The 24,815-nt window shown below is 39.5% G+C and overlaps 1 protein-coding gene across 1 annotated transcript; it reads left to right on the top strand.

Annotated features, from left to right (window-relative positions):
• Positions 1-10,893: 10,893 nt before the first annotated feature.
• On the top strand, positions 10,894-24,601 carry dgat1b (diacylglycerol O-acyltransferase 1b). The gene is made up of 17 exons (XM_034103217.2): positions 10,894-11,337; positions 12,245-12,332; positions 13,525-13,565; positions 14,035-14,120; positions 16,317-16,369; positions 16,790-16,895; positions 19,947-20,075; positions 20,443-20,511; positions 20,648-20,751; positions 21,025-21,063; positions 21,296-21,337; positions 21,432-21,476; positions 21,764-21,876; positions 22,251-22,316; positions 22,714-22,801; positions 22,978-23,040; positions 23,506-24,601. Exons 1-17 carry the CDS (start codon positions 11,108-11,110, stop codon positions 23,653-23,655), a joined length of 1,512 nt encoding a protein of 503 aa, XP_033959108.1. The 5' UTR covers positions 10,894-11,107; the 3' UTR covers positions 23,656-24,601.
• Positions 24,602-24,815: the final 214 nt, after the last annotated feature.

Raw genomic sequence — 24,815 nt, 5'->3', positions numbered from 1 at the left:
CATTGTTGGTGATTTTAACATCCATGTTGACAACCCCCAGGACAGAGGGGCTAAAGAACTGTTTTGTGTTCTTGATAACTATGGACTGACTCAGCATGTGACCGAGCCAACGCACAATAAGGGGCACACTCTGGACTTAATTATCTCAAAGGGTCTGAATATCTCTAAGGTTGTGGTGACTGATGTTGCACTGTCTGACCATTCCTGTGTTTTCTTTGAGAGCTCTATTTCTGTTCACAAGAATGTTCAAAAAGAGGTAACCACAAAGCGATATTTAACTGAAAATACTAGGGAAATGTTTACTCAGAATTTTTCTTCCACACTTGCCCCTGCTAACATCTCAGTAAATGAGCTAGTAGATCATTTTAATTAAAAAATAAAAAAATGTATAAATGCCATTGCTCCAACTAAGGTAAAGGAAGTGACTGGGAAGAAAATATCTCCATGGAGAAAGGCCATGACCGTGAGAGCAGAAAAAAGAGAGTGTCGAAAAGCTGAACGTAGGTGGCGAAAAACAAATCTCCAGGTTCACTTTGAAATCTATAAAGAGAGACTTGGCCTTTATAATTTGGAATTGAAAAACGCACGACAGTCTTTCTTCTCTGACATCATTACAAAAAACAAAAACAATGCACGTGCCTTGTTTGCTACCGTCGACAGACTAACCCCCAGTGTCAGTAGCCTCTGAATTTCTATCCACCAGGGCATGCAATGATTTTGCCTCCTTCTTCACTGACAAAATTCAGAAAATCAGACAAGCAGTCAGTGGCTCTGCATCAGGTACAGCAAATGTGTCCACCAAACACCATGACACAATTCCATCAGATTTATGATAAAACCTAGAGGACATTATTCAACTTCTGAAATCCTCCTCCTGCTGCCTTGATATTATTCCAACAGGATTTTTCAAAGATGTTTTGCCTTGCATGGCCTCAGATCTACTTCATATAGTAAACAAATCTCTTCACTCAGGTATTTTTCCAGAGGCCCTGAAAATTCATTAAACCGCTCTTAAAAAAGAATAATCTAGATGCTTCAGTAATGAACAATTACAGGCCCATATCAAACCTGCCATTTCTAGGTAAAATCATTGAAAAAGTTGTTGTTCAACAGTTGAGTAATTTCTTGCATTTAAATAGCTGTTTGGATGTGTTCCAGTCAGGCTTTCGTCCAAACCACATCACTGAGACTGCTCTGGTAAAGGTCTTCAATAACATCCACTTAAACACAGACAGTGGCAGAACTTCAGTGTTAGTATTATTAGATCTCAGTGCTGCGTTTGACACTGTTGACCACAGCATATTACTAGACCGACTAGAAAACTGGGTGGGACTTTCGGAAACAGTTCTAAATTGGTTTGAATCCTACTTAAAACTTGGTTTCTATTAGGTAAATACAAATCTGAGTTGACAAATATGACATGTGGGGTACCTCAAGGCTCCATCGTGGGGCCTCTTCTCTTTAACATATACATGCTACCACTGGCTCAGATAATGAAAAACAACAAAATAAGTTACCATAGCTATGCGGATGACACACATATTTACGTAACAATTTCACCAGGAGACTATGCTCCAATTCAAACACTGAGTAAGTGCATTGAACAAATCAATGACTGGATGTGTCAGAACTTTCTCCAATTAAACAAAGATAAAACTGAGGTAATGGTTTTTGGAGCCAAGGCAGAACGTAGCACCTTTCAACACAAGGCAATTCAAAGTGCTTTACAAAAAACGAAAGACATTAAGAAAATGGCATTTAAAATCAGTCATTAAAAAGAAAAGATAATAAAAGAAACATTAAAAGATTAAAGTTACAGTGCAGTTTAAGATGTGAATAGTTCAATTAAAAGCAGCGGCAAAAAGAAAAGTCTTTAGTCTGGATTTAAAAGTAGTCAGAGTTGCAGCGGACCTGCATGTTTCTGGGAGTTTGTTCCAGATATTTAGAGCACAATAACTAAACGCTGCTTTACCGTGTTTAGTTCTGACTCTGGGGACAGAAAGCTGACCAGTCCCTGAAGACCTGAGAGATCTGGACGGTTCATAATTTAGCAGGAGGTCAGAAATGTATTTTGGGCCTAAACCATTCAGTGCTTTATAGACCAGCAGCAGTATTTTGAAATCTATTCTTTGACACACAGGAAGCCAGTGTAAAGACTTCAGAACAGGAGTGATGTGATCCACTTTCTTAGTGTTAGTGAGGACTCGAGCAGCAGTGTTCTGAATCAGCTGCAGCTTCCTAATAGATTTTTTAGTGAGACCTGCAAAGACACCATTACAGTAGTCCAGTCTACTGAAGATAAAAGCATGGACAAGTTTTTCCAAATCCTGCTGTGACATTAGTCTTTTAATCCTAGATATATTCTTTAGGTGATAGTAGGCTGATTTAGTAACTGTTTTAATGTGACTGTTGAAACTCAGGTCAGAGTCCATGACTACACCTAGATTTCTGGCTTTATCTGTTGTTTTGAACATTGCAGACTGAAGCTCAGCGCTAACTTTTATATATAAATAAACTTGCCTTGCCAATACCGGTGGCCTTCTTTTATTTATAATAGCAGAATCAGAAATGTAAAAACTATTTGTTTACATTATTAATTTGCTGTATGTATACAGTATGTACATAATATATTGAATTTTTCTTTAAGGACACTCATTGTGTGAGATTTTCAATAAACCCAGCAACAGATTAAAATAACATTTTCCTGCATTCATGGTAAAAGTGTCACAGTTGACAGTGAAAAAAGCAAAAGAAAGACAATATGACATCATACAGTGGGGCAAAAAAGTATTTAGTCAGCCACCAATTGTGCAAGTTCTCCCACTTAAAAAGATGAGGCCTGTAATTTTCATCCTAGGTACACTTCAATGAGAGACAGAATGTGGGGAAAGAATCCAGGAAATCACATTGTAGGATTTGGTCACCTACAAACAAACAAGATTTCTGGCTCTCACAGACCTGTAACTTCTTCTTTAAGAGCCTCCTCTGTCCTCCACTTGTTAACTGTATTAATGGCACGGGCGGTGGTGGCGAAATCCATAGGGACTTGGCTTGGCAACTGGAAGGTCACCAGTTCAAGTCCCGGAAAGACCAAGTGCTACCGAGGTGTCCCTGAGCAAGGCACCGTTCCCCACACTGCTCCCCGGGCGCCGTACATAATGGCAGCCCACTGCTCCTAACACTAGGATGGGTCAAATGCAGAGAAACCGTTTCGTTACATAGTACCTGTACTACGTAATGACAATAAATTGAATCTATCTACCTGTTTGAACTCCTTATCAGTATAAAAGACACCTGTCCACAACCTCAAACAGTCACACTCCAAACTCCACTATGGCCAAGACCAAAGAGCTGTCAAAGGACACCAGAAACAAAATTGTAGACCTGCACCAGACTGGGAAGACTGAATCTGCAATAGGTAAGTAGCTTGGTGTGAAGAAATCAACTGTGGGAGCAATTATTAGAAAATGGAAGACATACAAGACCACTGATAATCTCCCTCGATCTGGGGCTCCACGCAAGATCTCACCCCGTGGGGTCAAAATGATCCCAGAACCACACGGGGGGACCTAGTCAATGACCTGCAGAGAGCTGGGACCAAAGTAACAAAGGCTACCATCAGCAACACACTACGCCGCCAAGGACTCAAATTCTGCAGTGCCAGACGTGTCCCCCTGCTTAAGCCAGTACATGTCCAGGGCCGTCTGAAGTTTGCTAGAGAGCATTTAGATGATCCAGAAGAGGATTGGGAGAATATCATATGGTCAGATGAAACCAAAATAGAAGTTTTTGATAAAAACTCAACTAGACGTGTTTGGAGGAGAAAGAATGCTGAGTTGCATCCAAAGAACACCATACCTACTGTGAAACATGGGGCTGGAAACATCATGCTTTGGGGCTGTCTTTCTGCAAAGGGACCAGGATGACTGATCCGTGTAAAGGAAAGAATGAATGGGGCCATGTATCATGAGATTTTGAATGACAACCTCCTTCCATCAGCAAGGGCATTGAAGATGAAACGTGGCTGGGTCTTTCAGCATGACAATGATCCCAAACACACCGCCCGGGCAACGAAGGAGTGGCTTCGTAAGGTCCTGGAGTGGCCTAGCCAGTCTCCAGATCTCAACCCCATAGAAAATCTTTGGAGGGAGTTGAAAGTCCGTGTTGCCCAGCGACAGCCCCAAAACATCACTGCTCTGAGGAGATCTGCATGGAGGAATGGGCCAAAATACCAGCAACAGTGTGTGAAAACCTTGTGAAGACTTACAGAAAACGTTGGACCTCTGTCATTGCCAACAAAGGGTATATAACAAAGTATTGAGATGAACCTTTGTTATTGACCAAATACTTATTTTCCACCATAATTTGCAAATAAATTCTTTAAAAATCTGACTGTGATTTTCTGGATTTTTTTTTCTCATTTTGTCTGAAAATTACAGGCCTCTCTCATCTTTTTAAGTGGGAGAACTTGCACAATTGGTGGCTGACTAAATACTTTTTTGCCCCACTGTATGTGACACCACATTGAAAAAAGTATAAAATAATGAGTGCAAGAATTGTCACCTATAACGATCTTCAGTGCCATATTCCCAGGGTTGTGTGTGTGTGTGTGTGTGTGTGTGTGTGTGTGTGTGTGTGGGGGGGTGCGTGTGTGTGTGTGTGTGTATTAAGAGCATCACAACACACTGTTTTAGGCATATGATAGCTAAGTGACAACGATTAACATGATGATTAAGCCTCTTTGGAGATAGGTATATGACAAGCATGATCATTTCTGATGTGGGCCTTAGCTAATCTAAAAAAACATAGTATACTGTACTGCTTTGAACCGGTATTCCTGCATCTTGTGACTGTGTAACACCCTCTCTTGCATGTGCAGGACACTGTTCGGGGAACTAGTTGTCCCATATGCTCTGTATGTGATGACTACTTTCATTCTTGCAAGGATAATAAATACATGTATCCTGTTATTGAAGCTCAAGCTGGTGACGACGAGTGATATTTTCATACATTTACAACATAATTCCAGACTGCATTTTGTAGGGTTGTGAGGGTGTGTTCCAAACCACCTCTGGTTGTACCTGCTAGGTGTGTCCAGGACCACATATTGCCATTAAGACACACACATGTATTGTAAAGAGGTGAAACCAGTTTCAGTGTTTGCTGCCTGAGGATATATAGTGAACCAACAGCTATTGTAACAAAGTACTTCATGATTCAGACTTTAAAATGAGTGAAACATTTCCCCATTTGAAACATTTTTAAATGAATCACAATAAAGCAGCTATTACCAATCATGGTTTTTTTTTTAAATGTATCACACCAACTTGTATGTGAAAGTTGACAAACTCCAGAGTTCCCCTTAGCTCTATGGATCTTTGTAGTGTCAGTAAATGTATTTGTGAGGGTTGATCTGAATCAGTTATAGTCACTTTGCTGTTAAATGGTCAAAATCAACCCCATGAGGCAGACATGATGAAGCTATCCGAGATCTTTCCTTTTGGGCTGTTGACAAAAAGCATCCTTCCCCAAGCCGTTTCATTCCTTTTCCTGCATGGATCAAAAGTTCACACAGCATGCAGCTCTGAAGGTCTCTCCACTGAAACCAGATCTGATGAAATGTCTTTAGCCGGAGAGTACAAACTCACCTATTTCACGGAAGGGAAAACACTGAGGCCCCAAATTAAACAGATAAAAAGCTTCTCCGTTTTGTCTCACACAAAATAATTTCCATTTTACCTCACGCTCACATAGCGAGTGGTAAATGACATTTCCTGGGGCCAACTGTTAAACATGGTCCGCTTCACACACGCCACACACAGAGATAAAATACATGTGGATGAAAACAAACTGTCTTGTCCCTCTCAGCTCTCTCTGTCTAACTCCCACTTGTGCCCTTTAATATTCTAAAGCTAGTCAAACTATTTAAAGGTGGCATTAAACTCTGCCTGCTGCTTTCATGTGTCCAGTGAATATCACAACAGCTGTAAACTACTCTGATTGTAACCTTTATGTGATATAATATTCTTTGAGTTCAATATGTTGCCATATTTGTTCATAAAATACAATTTTTAATGACAGTGAGTGAGGGGGTTTAGAGATAACATGACAGGTTGTGATTCTTACTCAAACTGACAACTTTGTCAGCATGAAGCTTGTGTTGACAGCCAATGAGACAAAGGTGTTTAACCTCTCAGGGCACTATGAAAGAAAGCAACGTTTAACACATACTATACAGGGTTAACTGTATATTCCATCAATGTATATCATAATGATGAGTAGTTTTTCCTGTGAAAGTGCTGTAAATAGAAGTTTCTTGTAGTTTGTTAATCCAAATTCAATAAACGCCACTGCTGAAGCTGACTAGAGAGCACAACGTAAATTGACTGGCTGTGACTCAAAGGAGGAAGATGCACTGAATAACCTGAATGGACAACACACAAGTAAAGAAATACAAACATTCAAAAAGGCACAGAAACCTGAGTTTAAAAGACAGGGTCTGTTTTTTTACACACCATCAAAAAGATGTCCAGAGTCAAGTGGTATTAAGCATGAAGGGAACCTGCAATGTTCATTAAAGGAAAAGGTTCAAATATATCAGAAAACAGCAAGTTACCCTGTAGTTCTTATGCTGAGAAGATTATTCCTCTATTCGAAAGCTAGGAGAAGTGATGGCTCAGTGGCTACTTTTCCGCAGGGAAGGATGAGTGCATTAATACGGCATGCCGCAACAGCCAGAGGACTAGCATGGACCATGATCAGGAGGGCATAACTCAGCGTGCAGCTTGGGTAAATGCTCAGTTTGATACATGCAGCAGATTTATTCCAGGATCCTTGAAAAGAGGACGTTTTTTATCATTTATTCCTTCATCTACCATTTTCCCATCCTGCTCCTGATTCCAGTCATCTAGCAGGAAGTCCATCCCTCTCTCTCCAGCCCTCACCCTTTCCCTCCCTCAGACACGTGGAGATGGATGGACAGTTGTGCAGGAGTCCTTGGCTGAACTGTAGAAGTGCTGACGTGGTGCAAAGCCCTCTAACAGCATGATGACGTCTCTATCTGTCTCTCCATGATGCACTCTCTTTCTCACACGCATATACACACACACTCACAGGTGCATGTACAGATAGGTGCCTCACTTACTAATGCAAGGCTCGACATATACACAGAAAAGTGCAAACTTGCATGCCTCATATCTGCACACAGATGTATGTGCTCACATGAAAATGCACGAACACAAATTACATGGGTGTGTATGCATGGCAGAGCACATACCTCTCTATCGCCGCCTGTCCATCTACTGACACCTTTATCACTCCATCCAGTCTCCTATATAATCAGCATTAGTCTTGTCACTCCCCAACCATCACCAACACAAACGCACTGATACACACACTCTCAGGTCAGCTGAGTGATGTTGGAGTGTGTATTTCTCTTCTGCCTGTGTTAAAGTGAGTCATCTATCCTTCCACAGCTTCATTACAACCTGCAAGGGCAAACACTATCTCTCTCTCTCTCCCCCTGCCTCTCCACATGGAGGGAGAGAGATATTCAGTAGATAGAAGGTGAGATCTCCCCCTCTCTCTCTTGTTCACTCGTCTCTATTTTTAATCTTTCATTTCGACATCTATTGCCTTATATCTTGTTTTTTCAATCACACAGTCTTTCTCTCTTCCTCTCCCACCTGGCCTTGAGCAAGTGCCAGCACGGGTTAGGCAGCCTGTGATGTAAACATTTTACCTGACTGAAAAGTGCAACAGAGTCGATGGATACACAGGCAGGTGTGGCCAAAAGTATGTGGACAGCCCTGCCAGGTAAACTGTTAGTTTGGGGCATGTTTTCTTGATTTAAGAATGGCCTTTAGCTTAATACAATAGCACACAATGATATTATGTAGTACAAATGGCTTCCAACTTTACAACAGTAAGAATAGAAAACTAGAATTAATGCCAAAGTTAACAAATTCCTTCAAGTTGTTGCTCTGATATTGCGTTCACAAGAATAATACCTCAGGCCAAGTATTTGGTGGCGGAATCAAAAATAGAGATCATTCTCAGACTTTCATGTTAAAGAAGAACTTAACTGGTTTACAAAGAGCCAGCCTGTTACTTAGTTTATAGACACAAATTAATGACTGGGTTTTTTTTAAATAACATGTTCAAAGCATCACATATCAGAGAAATGTTTAGGTAGTTTATCCTGACAGACAGATAATGTAATACACACAAGGTAAAAGAGGTATTAAAGAGTGGAAAGGTCATGTAAAGGTTATGTTTCTATAGCGGGATACAGAATGAAAGACGTGAAAAAATAAATGTGTTTGTGTTCTTACCGGCCTCTTGCAGCTCAGACAGAGATCTTGCGTAGAAAGCGTCCATTTTGAGGCCCTAATGTTAACATGAATAATGCATAAGTAAAACCTCTTATTCTCTAAATGTTAAATGTCTAGCTGCTATCAAAAATAACTTCATAGAGCATTAGCAGGTTAGCACGCAACAGAGTGGCTTCTGCAGTACAATACAGAGAAGTTCAACTTTGATTCATCATTTTTACTTTCTGAATTTGTCCAGTACCACTGTTTAAACTGCACATCAAAACATGAAAACAAGTCACTTTGATACTAACTGTTACTAATGTATTCATGAATGCATTATCTGATAAGCAAAACACATATGTTATTATTTGTATTTATCACAAGGGCAATACATATACTTCAGGTTGTTCAACTGGGACCCTCAAATAAGACACAATATAATGGCATGACTCACTGAATGGTTGAAAAACGATTCAAGTCTTCAACTCCCTCTACTGGCTTGTAGCACAGGCTGATAAAAATGTAGTGATAATGTTGCATCGTCACCACTGAGGCGTCTCTTCAGTCGAATATCAGACTGCCTCCCTGAGAAAGATTACAACCAGTTGTTAGAAAATACACCAGGAAAATGCTGAAACTGGAGGAACAATGCTTTTTTTTGTTCCAACTGCAATACTCAATGATCAAACCAGCTTTAAATCATTTACAGTCACGACAAACAAAAGAGCAAAAAGGCAAATTTATATTGAGTTTAATATGGTTAAATGGTTTGGGGAAAACACTGTAGTTTAGGGAGGAGTTAAAACAATTATAGACATAAGTTTCCTATTGATCGCTTCCAAGGTCTCTTATCCCAGCAACAGTCGACAGGCTCATTACTCTAAAAGACAACCTTATAGACAGTAAGGACTGATAACGCTGGATCAATGCCACTGATCAGTTTCCACCACAGATTGGAAAAGCACACAGAAGTAGAATAGACAGAAAGGGCATTCTCATTAAATGAAAGATTTCATAGAGCATTTAGGCTGCTATACACAAGAAGTAACCTACAGGATGTCATGTTTGCCCAGACTCTGGGAATAATTTGAAATCCTAGTTCATTGAAATACTTCAGCCATAGATAGAGGTATATATTTTACAGTCTATATTTGTCACACTAGTGTAGTGGACCAGCGTGGCTGTAATGCTCATTATGCACCAAAACACTATCAATGGATGAAAAGTAGAAACGTGCTTTTCTTAGTCAGGGTAAATGTGGAATAAAGCATGTAAAGTTTGGCATGTGTGGAGGGTGAACAAATAGAGTCTATGGCTGTAACAAGAGAAACACTATGCATGTTTGCCTAGTAATAAAGGGTTTCATTATTACTGTGGCCATTCTTAGCTTGTCAGGTTCTATATTAAGACCTACAGTAGCTCAGATTTATCTGTCTGCTCAAAACTGATAAAAAGCTCAACTTTAATCAGGTTCAGTTGTTTCTTTGGTGTTTTGAGATGTTAGTTAGTCATAAGACCCCATTTAAAGAACCAGCTGTTGATATCTACTTAGTAACAGTGTTGTGATATCCACTTACTAATCTAAAAAAAAGGCCAACGGTGTAAACACACTGAATGAATACAAGTATCATTAAAGGCTGTGCCAGAACTTGTTCAACAATACTAGCAGTGCCTTAAATTACAACTTGCATTGCAATCATTAGGCATGTGCCCCAAAAAGGCAGTGGCAAGTATTTTGAAAGATGTTCTACCCGTTTTTAACCTGCAGATACACTTCCATTTATTGTAAAACCATGGAGCGTGTTGTAGCTCGACATCTCACTTCCTCCGGCCACTTAAACCCACTTCACTTTGCTTACAGAAGTTGCAGAAGCACATGTATTTGTTTAACATCATTGACATTTAATGCAGTGAGGTGGTTCGGGCACCTAGTTAGGATGCCACCTGGGCGCCTCCCTAGGGAGGTGTTCCAGGCACGTCCAGCTGGGAAGAGACCAAGGGGTAGACCTAGGACCAGGTGGAGGGATTATATCTCTTCGCTGGCCTGGGAGCGCCTTGGGATCCCCCAGTCAGAGCTGGTTGATGTCGCCAGGGAAAATAAAGTTTGGGGCTCTCTGCTGGAACTGCTACCTCCGCGACCCGACCACGGATAAGCGGGAGAAGATGGATGGATGGATGGACATTTAATGCGCCCTATAATAAATCAGAGTACAGGCCTACTTTGGGGATTGTTTTTATATACAATTTAAAGACCTATCTGCATGTCTGGTCGAATGCACTTATTGTAAGTCGCTTTGGATAAACGCGACAGCTAAATGCAATGTAATAATGTAATAGTCTCTCTCTGTGGTATGGAGATGGACTTTGAGTTGTTGTTATTTCCTCACCTATTCTATCATATTCTTCTGGCATTTAGCAAGCATCAAATGCATAGGGCCTCATGAGTTGGCAAGAAGTTTAACCACATAATTTGACTTTTACAGGATTAGCCAAGGCAAGTAGACTGACGTCAGTGTATTGCTTCATAACTCGTAGAAACTCATCAGTCAGTGGCAGCGTGGTAAAGTCTGACAAGTTGGCCTGACTGCTGCAACACCAAGTGGCGTCATCCGTAAACTATCCTACCTCCAAATTACTGTACGGATATTTGAGCTTTGGGCGGATTGTTTGGCAACAGTTCACTTCCCACTTCTATGCCACACTACGCACAGAGCAACAGGCATGCTACCATCAAAAGTAAACCGTAAAGTTGAACTTTAGTAAGTTTAAAGTTGTTGTTTTTCTCTGTCAGTATGGGTGACTCGGACGCGACTCTGAGAAGAAGGGCGACTTTCGCAGCGGGGTTAGGTGGAAGTATGCAGCCGATGAATGGGAAGTCTGCAGCGGCGTCTCAGAGCTCAGTGACCGCTGACTTTGGAAGAGATAATGGCCTGGGAAAACGAGACCGTATGGTGGAAACAGCCCGGGCAAAATCAAAGAGTGAGAAACATAAACGCAGGAACGACATAAGTGAGAGAATGAGGTGAGTTTTAAAGCTACAAAACAAACTGTTGTTTAGTCCGAGGAAAGTTTAGTTTAATATAAAAGTTAGACTTCAAAGGACTGACGTTACATTCACTTGAAGCTACTTTTATTAACGTCCTATTTAGTCAGCATGACTTTTGAACTAGTTTGAGTGCAGCAGACAGTGAGGGGTTAAATATTGGACAGGGTCGTTTGAGGTCGCTATGAACCAGCCTTGTTGTTTTGAGTGTCTTTCATTCATACTTTAACCACATTTGTAGTGGTTCTTGGCAGAATAACACACTTTAGAACTCACCCTGCATGTCCAGCGTTACTACAGGTTGCTTCATTGATTAGGGGCGTGCCCGATAGTTCCCCCATGAACAGGGTGACTTGTGGGTAAACGTAATCCCCAAGGTTTAGGTTTAGCCTAAAGGCTTTTTATAATGTAATTAATACCCTGTGAATTGACTAAGCACCAGATCAGTCATTTAAAGAGCAATAAATCAGTACGAATTTATGTTGTACGATAATTTTGGTGTCCTATAATTAAATTAGTTTGACAAACATTTAACCACAAACTTCACCATTAGTTGTCTGAGCAGCTGCAAAAACCTTTTTATTTATTGGGCGTAGCCTAGTGTTAATAAAGCCTAATGTTTTAGGCTGGTATTTTCATCTTCCAATCTTTCCTTTCTTACTTTATTACATGTAATGTCTTGTCTTTTATCTGGACCTGAGTCTGTAATAAAAATGTTGATTGATTGATTTACTGCCAGCAAATCTAGAGGTTAGACATGTAGGTTTAACAGTTATTTAGTATTTACTGTTGGATTTATAGTTGATTCGTGAGTGAAATTAAAATAAATGTATCTTAAGCTATTTATGATCATTGCTTCACCCATTAATCTGTTTTCTTTCATTAGCTGTCATAAAACACAGGAGTCCCTGCTGAGTTCATCCAGTGGTTTCAGTAACTACAGAGGAATCCTAAACTGGTGTGTGGTTATGCTGGTAAGAAAAAAGTGTGCATAGAAATGTAGGGTGGATATAAATGTTCACCAAAGCCATGTCCACACCAGGATAGGGCTGAACAATTATTTGAATTTCTTGCGAATTGTAATGTGGACTAGTTAATTATCCACATCACAGGAGCTGCAATATTTGTTGAAGGCCATTTTGAATATGCTATAAATTGATCCAGTGATGCCGAGGTCTTCTTAAGAAAATAACTATGTTTGGTACCATTCAGCACAAAATCCCACCAGGATCATTTAAATGTATTTTTAAATGATAATGACAATATGGATGCAATAATTACAATTCGTTTGAGCACAGTTTGGCTTATTTTTACAAGTTAAATGAAGTTCTCAGGTTACTTTATTCATAATAAGTGAAGTACCAGTAAAACAACAACTGTGCCCTTACATACTGTAAATAGCCTTGTTCTAATCCGATATTATCCAGTTTTGTTTTCACTAATCTCAAAACAGAAGGAGAACTAAGCAGAAAATACACTGGCATGGATTAATACATTAAAATATGTCCAAATGATATACAATATAAAAGTATAGAAAAAAATGGTCTTATCAAGGGGTTGTGTTTGACACAAAGACTTTGTGTTTCATTAAATAATCAAAACGCAAATATTTATTGAGCTATTGAAGTTAGCTCCCATCATAACCCTTTTTCTTGTTACAATTCATTTTCTTAAAATATTAAATTACGTGCAAGAACAATTCAACATTGACAACAAGTTAATGTCAAGCTCAACATCTTCCTCCTCTTCCTGTGTCGGGAATAAGCGAGAGAAAAAGACAAGGCAAGCCCTTCTGTTAATCCAGGCTTTGAACACAGATTGTTTTGTTCATTGCAGGAGTTTTATTTTCTCCATTCTCACTGAACTTGTCCCATCCCCAGTCATAGAGCTTTTGTGCTGGGTAATGAGATATACAATCCATTTAGAAAGACCAAGAGAGAGAAGGAGAGATATAAAAGAATGTGGGTAGGAGGATGAAGAGGATTGGAAATATGTAAAGGAGAAAATAGATGAGATATAGGGGAGCAACAGAAAGAGAGGTAATGCGGAAATATCCATTTATTGAATTAGAAGCATAGAAATCAAGAAACGTACAGACTACAAAGGTTATTGTGGATGTGCAGGCAAGAGACACTGAACATTATTCATTCTTGCTCTGTGTTGCAGGTTTTGAGTAATGCTCGCCTCTTCTTAGAAAACCTGCTAAGGTGAGTACTGTACGTTTTTTTTCATCCCTATCTTTTTCTTCTACAGTATGCCTGTATCCAGTGTGGCCTTTCTAATGATAATCTTGTTAACCTTTTTCTGTAAAAATATAATTTTCCAATTTCACAGTACGTGTAATCTAAAATTATACTTGCCAAGTAAAAGGTTTTCCAAAAAATTATCATCTTTATTTTGCACGATTTTACTAATCGTGTAATCTAATTTATCAGACACATTTTGATATCTCTCCTAGTGCAAAGGTGAAATTAATTCAATTAATAAAACGAAAACCAAAGATTTCCCTGGTAAAGAAAGTGTGTTGTGTGTAGTTCTTTAATATGTTTTACTTTGAAGAAGATGGATAACATAAATTGTCTTGAAAATCAGCTTCTGTATTCGGTTAATATACATTTGATTACATTCATATTTTAATTTGGATTTGTCTTTTTCTTCTTTCTTGTTGTTTGTTAGGTACGGCATTCTGGTGGACCCTATTCAGGTGATTTCCTTGTTTCTGAAGGATCCCTACAGCTGGCCAGCAGCATGCCTTGTTATTGGTAAGTACAAAAACGCAAAAACATGAGCAAAATCATATTTACATTTAGTAACTTTAAGTTGCTAAACTTTAATTAATGTTTATTGTTTAACTGAACTGTGTTGAAATGGTGGACATGTTTTTGGTTGTGTGATCTCACTTGTTTCCTTTTCTGATAAGCACACAGGCACATACCATATTCAACGTTTTTTGCATATTTATTTTTATGGTATATCGCAGTGAAAGTCTGCAGTGGTGCAGCTTACAGTGTCTCTAGAGGGACAATCACCTGCCCTATATACTATACTGCACCCTGCATGTGCTGCAGAGAGAGGAAGGGGGTGAGAGAAATGAAGAGCAAGAGACGAGAAAGGGAGATGAGTGGGGGTGTAAGGAGAAAAGCTGTGGGGGGTTATTAAAATGGAAGAGAAAATGAAGTGCTTTATGGTCTATACAGAGAGGGTTGGTAAGAGGGAAAACGGCAGGGTTGAAAAACAGAGGTAAGTTGGATAAAAGGGATAATAAAGGAGTGGGGAAGGAAGAAAGAGAGGGTCGATGTGAAGTGGTGCACAGGGTAAGAGGAGAGGGAGGGAGGGAGGGAGAGAAGGATGGAGTTAAGGTTAATGCCCGATTGCAAAGAGACAGGTGGGAATGGGAGTCTGTTTACAGTAGCATGGACAATAGAGCAACTCATTCCCAGAGGGCATACTGTTCTTTGAGAGTCACTGCAGCAGGCAGACAGTCACACACACACACACACACACACACACACACACACACACACACACACACACACACACACACACACACACACACACACACACACACACACACACACACACACACACACACACACACACACACACACACACACACACACACACTCCCACACACAAACACCAAGACAAAAAGCTAATTAGAAGGCCACAATTTATGGTAGCCTAACAGAAAAGAGGGGAAAGTTTAGAAAACCTGTGTATAAAGTTTTACAGTTAGGCAACTGTCCCTGGGAGGGACCTAAATAAAAATAAAACTGACTCTAATGTAAGGTATCTCACTGTCGTTTAAGTCTGTTGGTGCCTGAAAGACTCCCAAAGGCTGCTCTGTGCAGGTGCTAAATGGCGCTGTTTGTTGCAGTTTGATGCACAAGTAGGCTCAATAGTTGCTGTTAGTCAAAGATGCTCAACAGGCCTGTATCCAAAATAGATTTAAAAGAAACATTGGCAGGAGTGTGCCATGAGGTCTTCTGCTATTCAGATGGGATAGTGTATTTGTGTTTGATGAAGAACTAAGAATTAAATTAAAAAACTGATAAAATTCTCTTTTGGTAAAATGTATGAAACAGTCATGTTGAAGAAAGGAAGTGGTACTTTACTTCTGGATCTTTTTCAGTGGCTAATGAGCACACTTTCTAAAATCAGGATATTGTTAAATCCAAAGGAAGTTCCCTATTATTTACTTCCTATTAGATTTAAATGACGTGTGTACTGTATGTGTGTGCACGTTCATGCACACCCATTTATTTGCCCTGTCACTCTAACTAACTAGCAGTTGGCGTGTGCTGTGTAACACATATGTTCTGTTAGTGCTGGCTCATTTCTTCCATCAGGTGTTGATGTTTAACCATCCAAGAGTGTGTGTGTGTGTGTGTGTGTGTGTGTGTGTGTGTGTGTGTGTGTGTGTGTGTGTGTGTGTGTGTGTGTGTGTGTGTGTGTGTGTGTGTGTGTGTGTGTGTGTGTGTGTGTGTGTGTGTGTGTGTGTGTGTGTGTGTGTGTGTGTGTGTGTGTGTGTGTGTGTGTGTGTGTGTGTGTGTGTGTGTGTGTGTGTGTGTGTGTGTGTGTGTGTGTGTGTGTGTGTGTGTGTGTGTGTGTGTGTGTGTGTGTGTGTGTGTGTGTGTGTGTGAGCATTTTGTGTTTTCAGTGCATCTACCGTACAGTATCTGCTCTGAGAATAAGAGACTATATCCCTGCAGATAAAGCAAACAAATTGCCGAAGTGTGTTGTTGTGAGTGTTTAAGGGAATCAGCAAGATTTTACTAAAAAGGCAGGTGTAGAGCTTAACTTAAATACTGAAAACAAACCAGTGCACCCATCTTGAATCTTATCAAATTAATAGAAATAATTAATAAATACAGAGTCAAATTCCTACTTTCATGGGTGTGAAAGGAACTGTTAAGAGAAACTGATATGAATCTCTCTCTCTTGTTGTGTTTTAATAGCCTCCAACCTGTTCATTCTGGTGGCTCTCTACACAGAAAGGCAGCTATCAAAGGTGAGTGGAGAAACTTAAACATCAGAGCACTGTGGATTTTAACTGAACTGTAGAATTTGGAGCACTTTCATAACTCCAAAGAGGGATTTTTACTAGCTGACCCTCCCTAACCGCATCTGCACATGTTCACCATCAGCATTTAGGGCATATGTCACTTATATGGAGCATCCTGAAAACTTCATTCGGCCACCATCACCATACATGTGGGTCAAAGCAAAGCAATACTTTCAATTGTCATGTTTAGCCACTGTATTCTACTTAAAATAATAAGCTCAACAACAAAAGACTAAAGTTCAAGCATCGGCAAACAAATTAAAGACATTTTGTTGGAAGATTGTGATTACAAATGGTAAACCTTCCTGTCTTTAGTTTATATAGTAAAACCTCCTGCTCTCCCTCTCTTCCTCTCTTTCTTCCCAGGGTTCCTTCACTGAACGTGTGGGATTTCAGGTCCATTGCATTAACATGGTAAACATGCTAACATTCCCTGCTGCAGTCGTCCTATTGGTCCCCTCCGTGACCCCAGGTAAGATATTTTTTCACTGTCTTAAGATACCATCTCTGCAGCCTTGCTTCTACCTACCGTTCATAATAGAGACAAGTAGTTGACTAAAATAGTATCATGTATTATGCAGCCAAAGCATTATAAAGTCATTGGTAGTTAACAGTGTTACCATGAGTATAAAGCAGGAAATAATGTAACTGTGATAAAGATTAGGAGGACATTCCCATCCTTGCCCTTCAGAGAACAGTCGACCAGTTTGATAGTGCAGTAAAAGACATATCTTATACAGAGCCATAATTGGAGTCGGTTAGTGGTAATGGACCAGTTGGTCATGACTGGATTATTTCCAGCTGGCTCTTAGGGGAAGAGAAGGGAGGAGTGCAGAGGAGAGGAGAGATGCCAAGGTAGGGGTGTGGTTTGCAGCACCGGGTCAACCAAGGGTCACCTTCCTCTGTCTTCATCAGGCTGCCTGACAGAAACCATGGCTGCCCTCCAAAAACGGCACAACTCACCTATAAAGAATTAACAATGTATTACAGATCATGATTCACCAGCACACTATACTGTATGTCTTTGAGTGATTCATTTAAAGCAATATATCCAGTTTTTGTTAATTGATGTTGTCTGATTGCTGCTTTGGTTATGTGAAACAAACAAGGACGATCATTTGTGTTTAGTAAGTAAATACTCAAGAGGAAGCCAGTGTCATTCATTTGCATTCAACAGGACATGTGACTGTCACCAAGTGTTGAAAATGCAATATAACAAAGACTGTGCTTCTTTTTTTTAGTACTAATATGTGTACGAAAAAAGAGCATATTTCTGGTTTGAGGGCTAGTTATCCAACTTGCTGAACATAAAATACAAATCTTAATCCAAAGATCACATTTCTCACTTAACCAAAAACATTCCTCAGTGTTTCATACCGTTATCATAATATACAAAGTCTCAGTCCTCTTTTCCTCAAACTTTAGTTAGGGCAACTCAAACTCTACCTTCATCATGAGACACATAGTTACTGTCTTATGTCCTCTTGCAATTGGCACACATTTTAAATGATCATCAAGTTAAAGAAAAAGTATTAGTGTACTCCCAATTGGGTATATCTTCTCCTCTCCTCTTTCCTCTCTCCTCTCCTCTTTCCTCTCTCCTCTCTCCTCTCTTCTCCTCTCCTCTCATCTGTTCTCTCTCTGGGAGGTAAAGGAGTCAGTCCATCTGTGTGTCTGTTCTCTTCTCTGCGCTGCTGTTCACACAGGAAGGGCAATGACAGAGGGCAGGTGTGTGTGTGTGTGTGTGTGTGTGTGTGTGTGTGTGTGTGTGTGTGTGTGTGTGTGTGTGTGTGTGTGTGTGTGTGTGTGTGTGTGTGTGTGTGGGTTTGTGGGTGGGTGTGTGTGTGTGTGTGTGTGTGTGTGTGTGTGTGTGTGTGTGTGTGTGTGTGTGTGTGTGTGTGTGTGTGTGTGTGTGTGTGTGTGTGTGTGTGTGTGTGTGTGTGTGTGTGTGTGTGTGTGTGTGTGTGTGTGTGTGTGGGGAGGTCTGCATCTACTGGGCACTGCTTATGTAACCCATATTCAGACATTGTACATAAAGCGGTGTGCAAGTATCGGATTTCAAGCTACATTTCAAATAGTATTACATTCCTTTTCAAGAATACTGTAGCGATAAGGGGAAACTATTATCCACCGTCATTATTTCATTATTTACACTGCTTTTGATGTCCTTTAATCATGTGTACAAGTGGGCTGCAAGGATTGTCTTTGTTTAGGATGAAGAATAGAATAGCTCTGTTTGTCTGAGTTTTATTCTATTCACAAATGAACTGTGTGTAAACCACATTCTGCTTATGCAACCAGTATTCAACCATTGTGCATTAACCAATGGGCTTATAGGTATACAGTAAGTATTACCTCTACAGTTGATTCTATTGAAGATGTCTGTCTATATCATTAAAACCTCAAGCTCTTTGATGTTCCTGATAGAAAAGAGTAAATATGAGCAAATTATCTTTGGACATGCGTATTGATTCTTATGGAAGACAAATACCTTTTCAGCTTTCTTGAAAGAAGGTACTCAAACAGCTCTCAGTGTGATGAATGAAATCCTCTACATAGCAGAATAACTAAGTCAGGTGCTCACCCCGAATTCCCATCTGAGATCCAAACTTCAATTATTATCCATATTGCACATCCTTGAAAGAAATGTGTGTTTTTATTTTTCATTTAAGCTCCACCTCTCACTGTTTCTATGATTATTATTAACAGTAGCTTTCTTTGTAGCAAAAATCTAGTTGTCTAAAAGCTGCAGAGAGCCAGAGAGACAGATGGTTAATGGATAAGATCTGCTGTGGTTTGATGCCAGGTGTAATGACCTCCACATCACCCTACTGGCACAACAGGCAGTTTTCATTTGTGTGTCTCTGTACAAGTGTGTGAGTATATGCTTATTGTATGTGTGTTTGTTCCCCTCTCTGTTCAGCATGGTCCTTTGCTATCATGCATATGGTGACTATTGATGAAGCTGTGCTAGGCCTGTGTGTGTGTCTGTAGATGTGTACAATCACACGCTAAAATGTGTTTATTTATAAAACATCAAATATATTTTTATATTGACTCGTAAAAAGCACAGTTTTCGGGGTCCACACACACACACACACACACACACACACACACACACACACACACACACACACACACACACACACACTGTATGATAATGTCCTTGGCATAGTTAGACTGCACTCATACTTTAAGCTGAGATGATTTATTTTACTGGGCTTGTTTTGCCGTTTGTTCCAGATCAAATAATGACCCTTTTTCTCTCATCATTTTCTCTTTGTTAAATCATCCCTTCTCTCTATTTGTTTTCATCTTTATTTTCTTACTTCCTGCTCCCTTTCTCCTCCTCTTTCCCCTTACCCCCTCCTCCCTTTTTCCTCACTATTTCCTACCATCTATTAGCTTTCCCTCATCTCTGCTTCCCACCTAAACGTCTAGGCAGTATATCAGTTTATCACAATACAGCTTACTCCACATCACAGTGTTAAATACAATCTGTTGTTCTCTCTCTCTCTGTCAGTTGGCGGTGTGTTCGTTGTTGGGACTCACACCATCCTCTTCCTAAAGCTTTACTCCTATAAAGACGTCAACAAGTGGTGCAGAGAGCTGAGCAGTGTCAAGGCAAAGAAACTGGCCAGGTCGCTGTCTTGTAAGTCACAAAAACATGTGTACAAAAATAATCATGTTAAAGGTAGTTTGCATACTCTCTTACATAACACCCATTGAGATTGTCTTTGCTAATTTTAATATCAGTTAGTATTTTTTGCCTGTTACTGGCTCATGCTGTTACAGTGACATCTAATGGCAGACAGTTGATACTACATCTCTCACAAATCTACAGTTAAGCACACAGGAAATGTCCCAATACTGTGGGGAAATCTTGATTATGTAACAAAAAAGATTGTCGGTCATCATCCACACACTCATCATATTTTCTCTGTATTTGTATAAACTTGTGTATACCATGACCAGACACATACTTGACATGCATGTTTTTGTATTCATTCTGCCTGCAGGTCCCTCAGCGCAGCACTTAAATGGAGGCGACCGTAAGGTGTGTTACCCTGGTAACCTCACCATCAGAGGTACTCAAACACATCTAGTTTTTGTATGAAACTTCATCAATGATTTTTTCTATCATGTGCCACGCCTCTTATTCACGTTACATTTTTCTCCCATATTTAACTAACTATCACATTGACCTCTTCTCCATCTCTGTAGACATGTACTACTTTGTCTTTGCTCCAACTCTGTGCTACGAGCTCAACTTCCCTCGCTCTCCTAATATCCGCATGAGTTTCCTGCTCAGGAGACTGTTTGAAATGGTGAGGAAATATCTCATGTCAGCTTGAGCCATTTTTAAAAGCATCTCCCTAAGTACTTAAAAGCAAGAAGACCTATAGCTTTGAAATTTGATGAAGAACATAATGAAATTCCTTTTAAAGTCATTTGCTTATTTCATGGAAAACAATGTTTTACATGTTTGTAGTTTTGACTTGTAAAGACACAAAACTAAAAAAGTTCCTGAAAGTGGAACATTTTTGTTGTTTTTTTTCTGTCATGTCTCTCACTTTAATTATGTGTGTCTTTGTCCTCAGCTGTTCTTCATGCAGATGTTAGTTGGTCTCACTCAACAGGTACAGTCTTATAATGGAACTAATGTGTTATTCTATATTTAGTCTGTCCATTCACATTTTGTAATCACATATATTCACAGTAGTTTGTGATTACATTGCCGTAATTGCCAGAACAAGAAACATGACAAAATTACGAGTAATCTTTTAAAAAGGTTGCCAATATGTACAATTTACAGTTTATGGTGCGCATCTGAAAAACTGATTTTTGCTGCGTTTCTTTTTCTTGCACCAGTGGATGATTCCCATCATTGAAAGTTCCATGAAGCCACTAGAGGTGAGGAGGATAGAGTGAAAGTGAAGCTGACAATTGATGAAAAATAACATGGTGTCATGTTTTTTTAATCACCCGGTCTCTCCTTTCTCTGTAGGACATGGATCTGACCAGGATGACTGAGAGACTTCTAAGATTAGCTGTAAGTAAATACTCAAAATCCGTGAACACAACATGTCATAGTATGTGTGAGTCTATGACCAGCACAAAGGATGAAATGGAATAACACATAGATAGAGCATTACAAAGTGCAACAGTAGTATGAATAATCACACGATCAGAAGACAACCGGTTTTATATTTAAAATATCTATCAAGAATATATATGAGAGTATAGGCAGGAAACATGCTTGAGTTATGCCTCAGGCTTCTTCTTGATGTTAGTTTGGACAGTTCCTCTTAAATGTCTAATTTTATTTTTCTTCTTCAGGTTCCTAACCACTTGTTGTGGCTGATGTTTTTCTACGGGTTCTTCCACTCGTCTATGAACTTCTCCGCTGAGCTGCTGCGCTTTGGAGACAGACAGTTCTATAATGACTGGTGGTAAGTTTCTGCGTGTGTGTTTATATCAGTGCATTTATACAGCAGTCCATTTATTTGCTTGGGTGTGCATGAGAATGGATTTGCAAGTTCACTCGTAAAAAATTGTAAAGTGTATGTAAGTAAATTATGTCAGTACTTTACAAAACGAATAGACCAGGAAGTCACCTTATGTATGTACTTTTTTTATATTACTAAATCCATTTTATGACTCAAATGTGCTATAAAGTCATTTCTACTTCCTCATTTCCTGTATGACAATAAAGGTTTCACACTTTTCATTTTCTTCAATATTGATCGTATTGCCTAGATCCATTGTTTAAACCCTGTAAAACTGTTTAAACCCTCTACACTCTATTTGCTGACTCCTCTTTCAGGAACTCGGAGACGGTGACATATTTCTGGCAGAACTGGAACATCCCTGTTCACAAGTGGTGTCTACGGTGAGTTATTCACACACTCACACACTGAGAGGGAGCAATTACATTTATAGAATTGAATATAGGGAACAGCAGTGGGTTTGATGCAGGGAGACAGACCTAACAAGACACACTGATGTATTCTGGAAATGGATTCATCTGGCTGCTGGAGAGTAAGTGCTAGTAATAAATACGGCAGCCTGCAGCCAGTTCCACAGTCACTAACACAGCAGCACGAGCGAAGGCAGCGAGGCTATATTGAATAACACAAAGCAAATGAAATGCTATTTAAAGCCTATTTACTTTGAATTCCTGTCAGGGAGGCACAGCGCATAAAAGAGTTAAGATATTTCAACATCAGTATTATACAAACAGATACAATATATCCGCTTCAACAGCTGTTCTTTTGTCTGTCTTGCAGCCACTTTTACAAGCCCCTGCTCAGGAGAGGATTTAGTAAAATGGTCAGCCAAACAGCTGTCTTCTTCTTGTCAGCTTTCTTCCATGAGGTAAGAGCTGAGACAAAGAACACTTTCTATTATATTACATCTGAATACACTGTACCTTAGGTCCTTAAGGTCCTTAAAAATCCTCTTTTAAGGAAGATGTTTTTGTGCAATTTCTCTGATTATATTTGAAAGGGAACCACATTTCTTTGCTTTAATGATTTCTGTTTCTCTGTCAGTATTTGGTGAGCATTCCTCTCAGGATGTTCAGACTTTGGGCCTTCACGGGCATGATGGCACAGGTGAGACTCAACACACATATCACTGATGTCTGACATTTTTTTACTGGACGATTAAATGTAATCAATTCCTTCTTAATGGTTGAAAAGGTGAAAGAAACAAGTGTAGTTTAGCTAAAAGTAGTTGCGCATCTATGAAATACTTTATTGATGGAGGCCAATAATGGTTCTTTTGACTTCTGTGGGACATTTTAAAATGTGTTCTCATTGTTTGGCCTTGGCTTCTGTATCATTAACTTAATTTATAACCTCATTAGGATGACAGGGCATATTTGATGTATCATGGGGAATATAGCAGGACAATTGCCAGTATAAGTGGTTCTTGGTCTTTGCTGACTTTGACAGTTTATTATTCATTAGAGAGTGCTGAGTCATAGACAACAAGAACAAATACAGAGAGAATGTGAGACCGTAATAAGTCATAAAACCCCAATCACTCACTATGTTTAACTTTAATTTGCTTAACAGATTCCATTAGCCTGGTGTGTTGGTCGCTACCTGCGTGGTAACTACGGTAACGCTGCAGTGTGGATGTCAATTATCATTGGTCAGCCTTTCGCCGTCCTGATGTACGTCCACGACTTTTACGTCCTTCACTACAGACAGGAGGCTGACTGATGTTCACACACACACACACACACACACACACACACACACACACACACACACACACACACACACACACACACACACACACACACACACACACAGCAAAGGTCAGGAAATGATCACATCCTGATCATAGTGTGTTTATAAGACACCTTGACCTTTGTATCTTCCTGCAATTGGTGTTTTTTTTCTTCCTGACATTTTTTTTCAAGCTGACAGGATCTAAGAAAAGCTTACAGTTGGATTGTATATGTATTTAAAGTGGGAAATGTTAAATTAATAATTGAAAACAGCACTGTTACGTAACTAGGTAGCGTAGGAAAAGCTTCATGTCTCCATGCATTGACTGGTGCAACTTTTTACTCAGGTTCCTAGTGTCTTTTAAAACCTCTGAAGGCCAATTTGGGCCATTTTCGGTTGTATATGTGGTACTGCAGAGAACCTTTCCTTTATTTTACCAGAGAGGGTTTGCTCCTCCTCAGCAGTGTGCTTGGACTGTGTAATGTGGCTCAATTGTCACGTTGACAACACAATTCAGGTGCCTTTGTAAAAACTATGAAAGAGATTAATGTCCCACTACTTCCTTTTTGTGGGCAAAGGGGCCTTTATCTCGGGTTTTACTGTGAGGTGGAAAAATCTGTGTTTCATGGTATGATTTTAATAATGTACAATTGAAATGTTTTGTATGATGCTTTACTTTGTTGGTTATGAAAAGGCCAGCCAACTGCATGTCTGTTTGTCCTTTTTTATGCCTGAAGTGCAATTTCTATAATATAGCACACACACATCACATCAACATTTGACATATATTGATTGATTTTAGTTTGAATGTGATATCAGTGAATGAGTGTGTTTTTTTTTTCATGGTACTGGCTTATGGACTTTTGCCAAATAATGATGTCTAATTATGAAGCTAAATATAATGAGTGTCTGAAAATAAACATACAAAGATTTCCATTTGACTCTTATTTTTAAGAATGTGTTTTGTGCCTTTTTTTGTTTTTTCCATCACAATATAAATTAAACATTTCAGATCATAATTAGGTAATTATCATATTTTAAGAACATTTAAACGAAGGCAAGATAACTGCCTCTGATTCAACAATGATCTACTGTATTGTACTGCTGTATTTACGTACTATTCCTAGAACTACATTATCAAATTCAAA

Source organism: Pseudochaenichthys georgianus, chromosome 16 (genome assembly GCF_902827115.2).
Source record: "Pseudochaenichthys georgianus chromosome 16, fPseGeo1.2, whole genome shotgun sequence".
Taxonomy (NCBI): domain Eukaryota; kingdom Metazoa; phylum Chordata; class Actinopteri; order Perciformes; family Channichthyidae; genus Pseudochaenichthys; species Pseudochaenichthys georgianus.
Note: the sequence above shows the minus strand (reverse complement) of the source record. Positions and strands in the feature narration are given on the sequence as shown.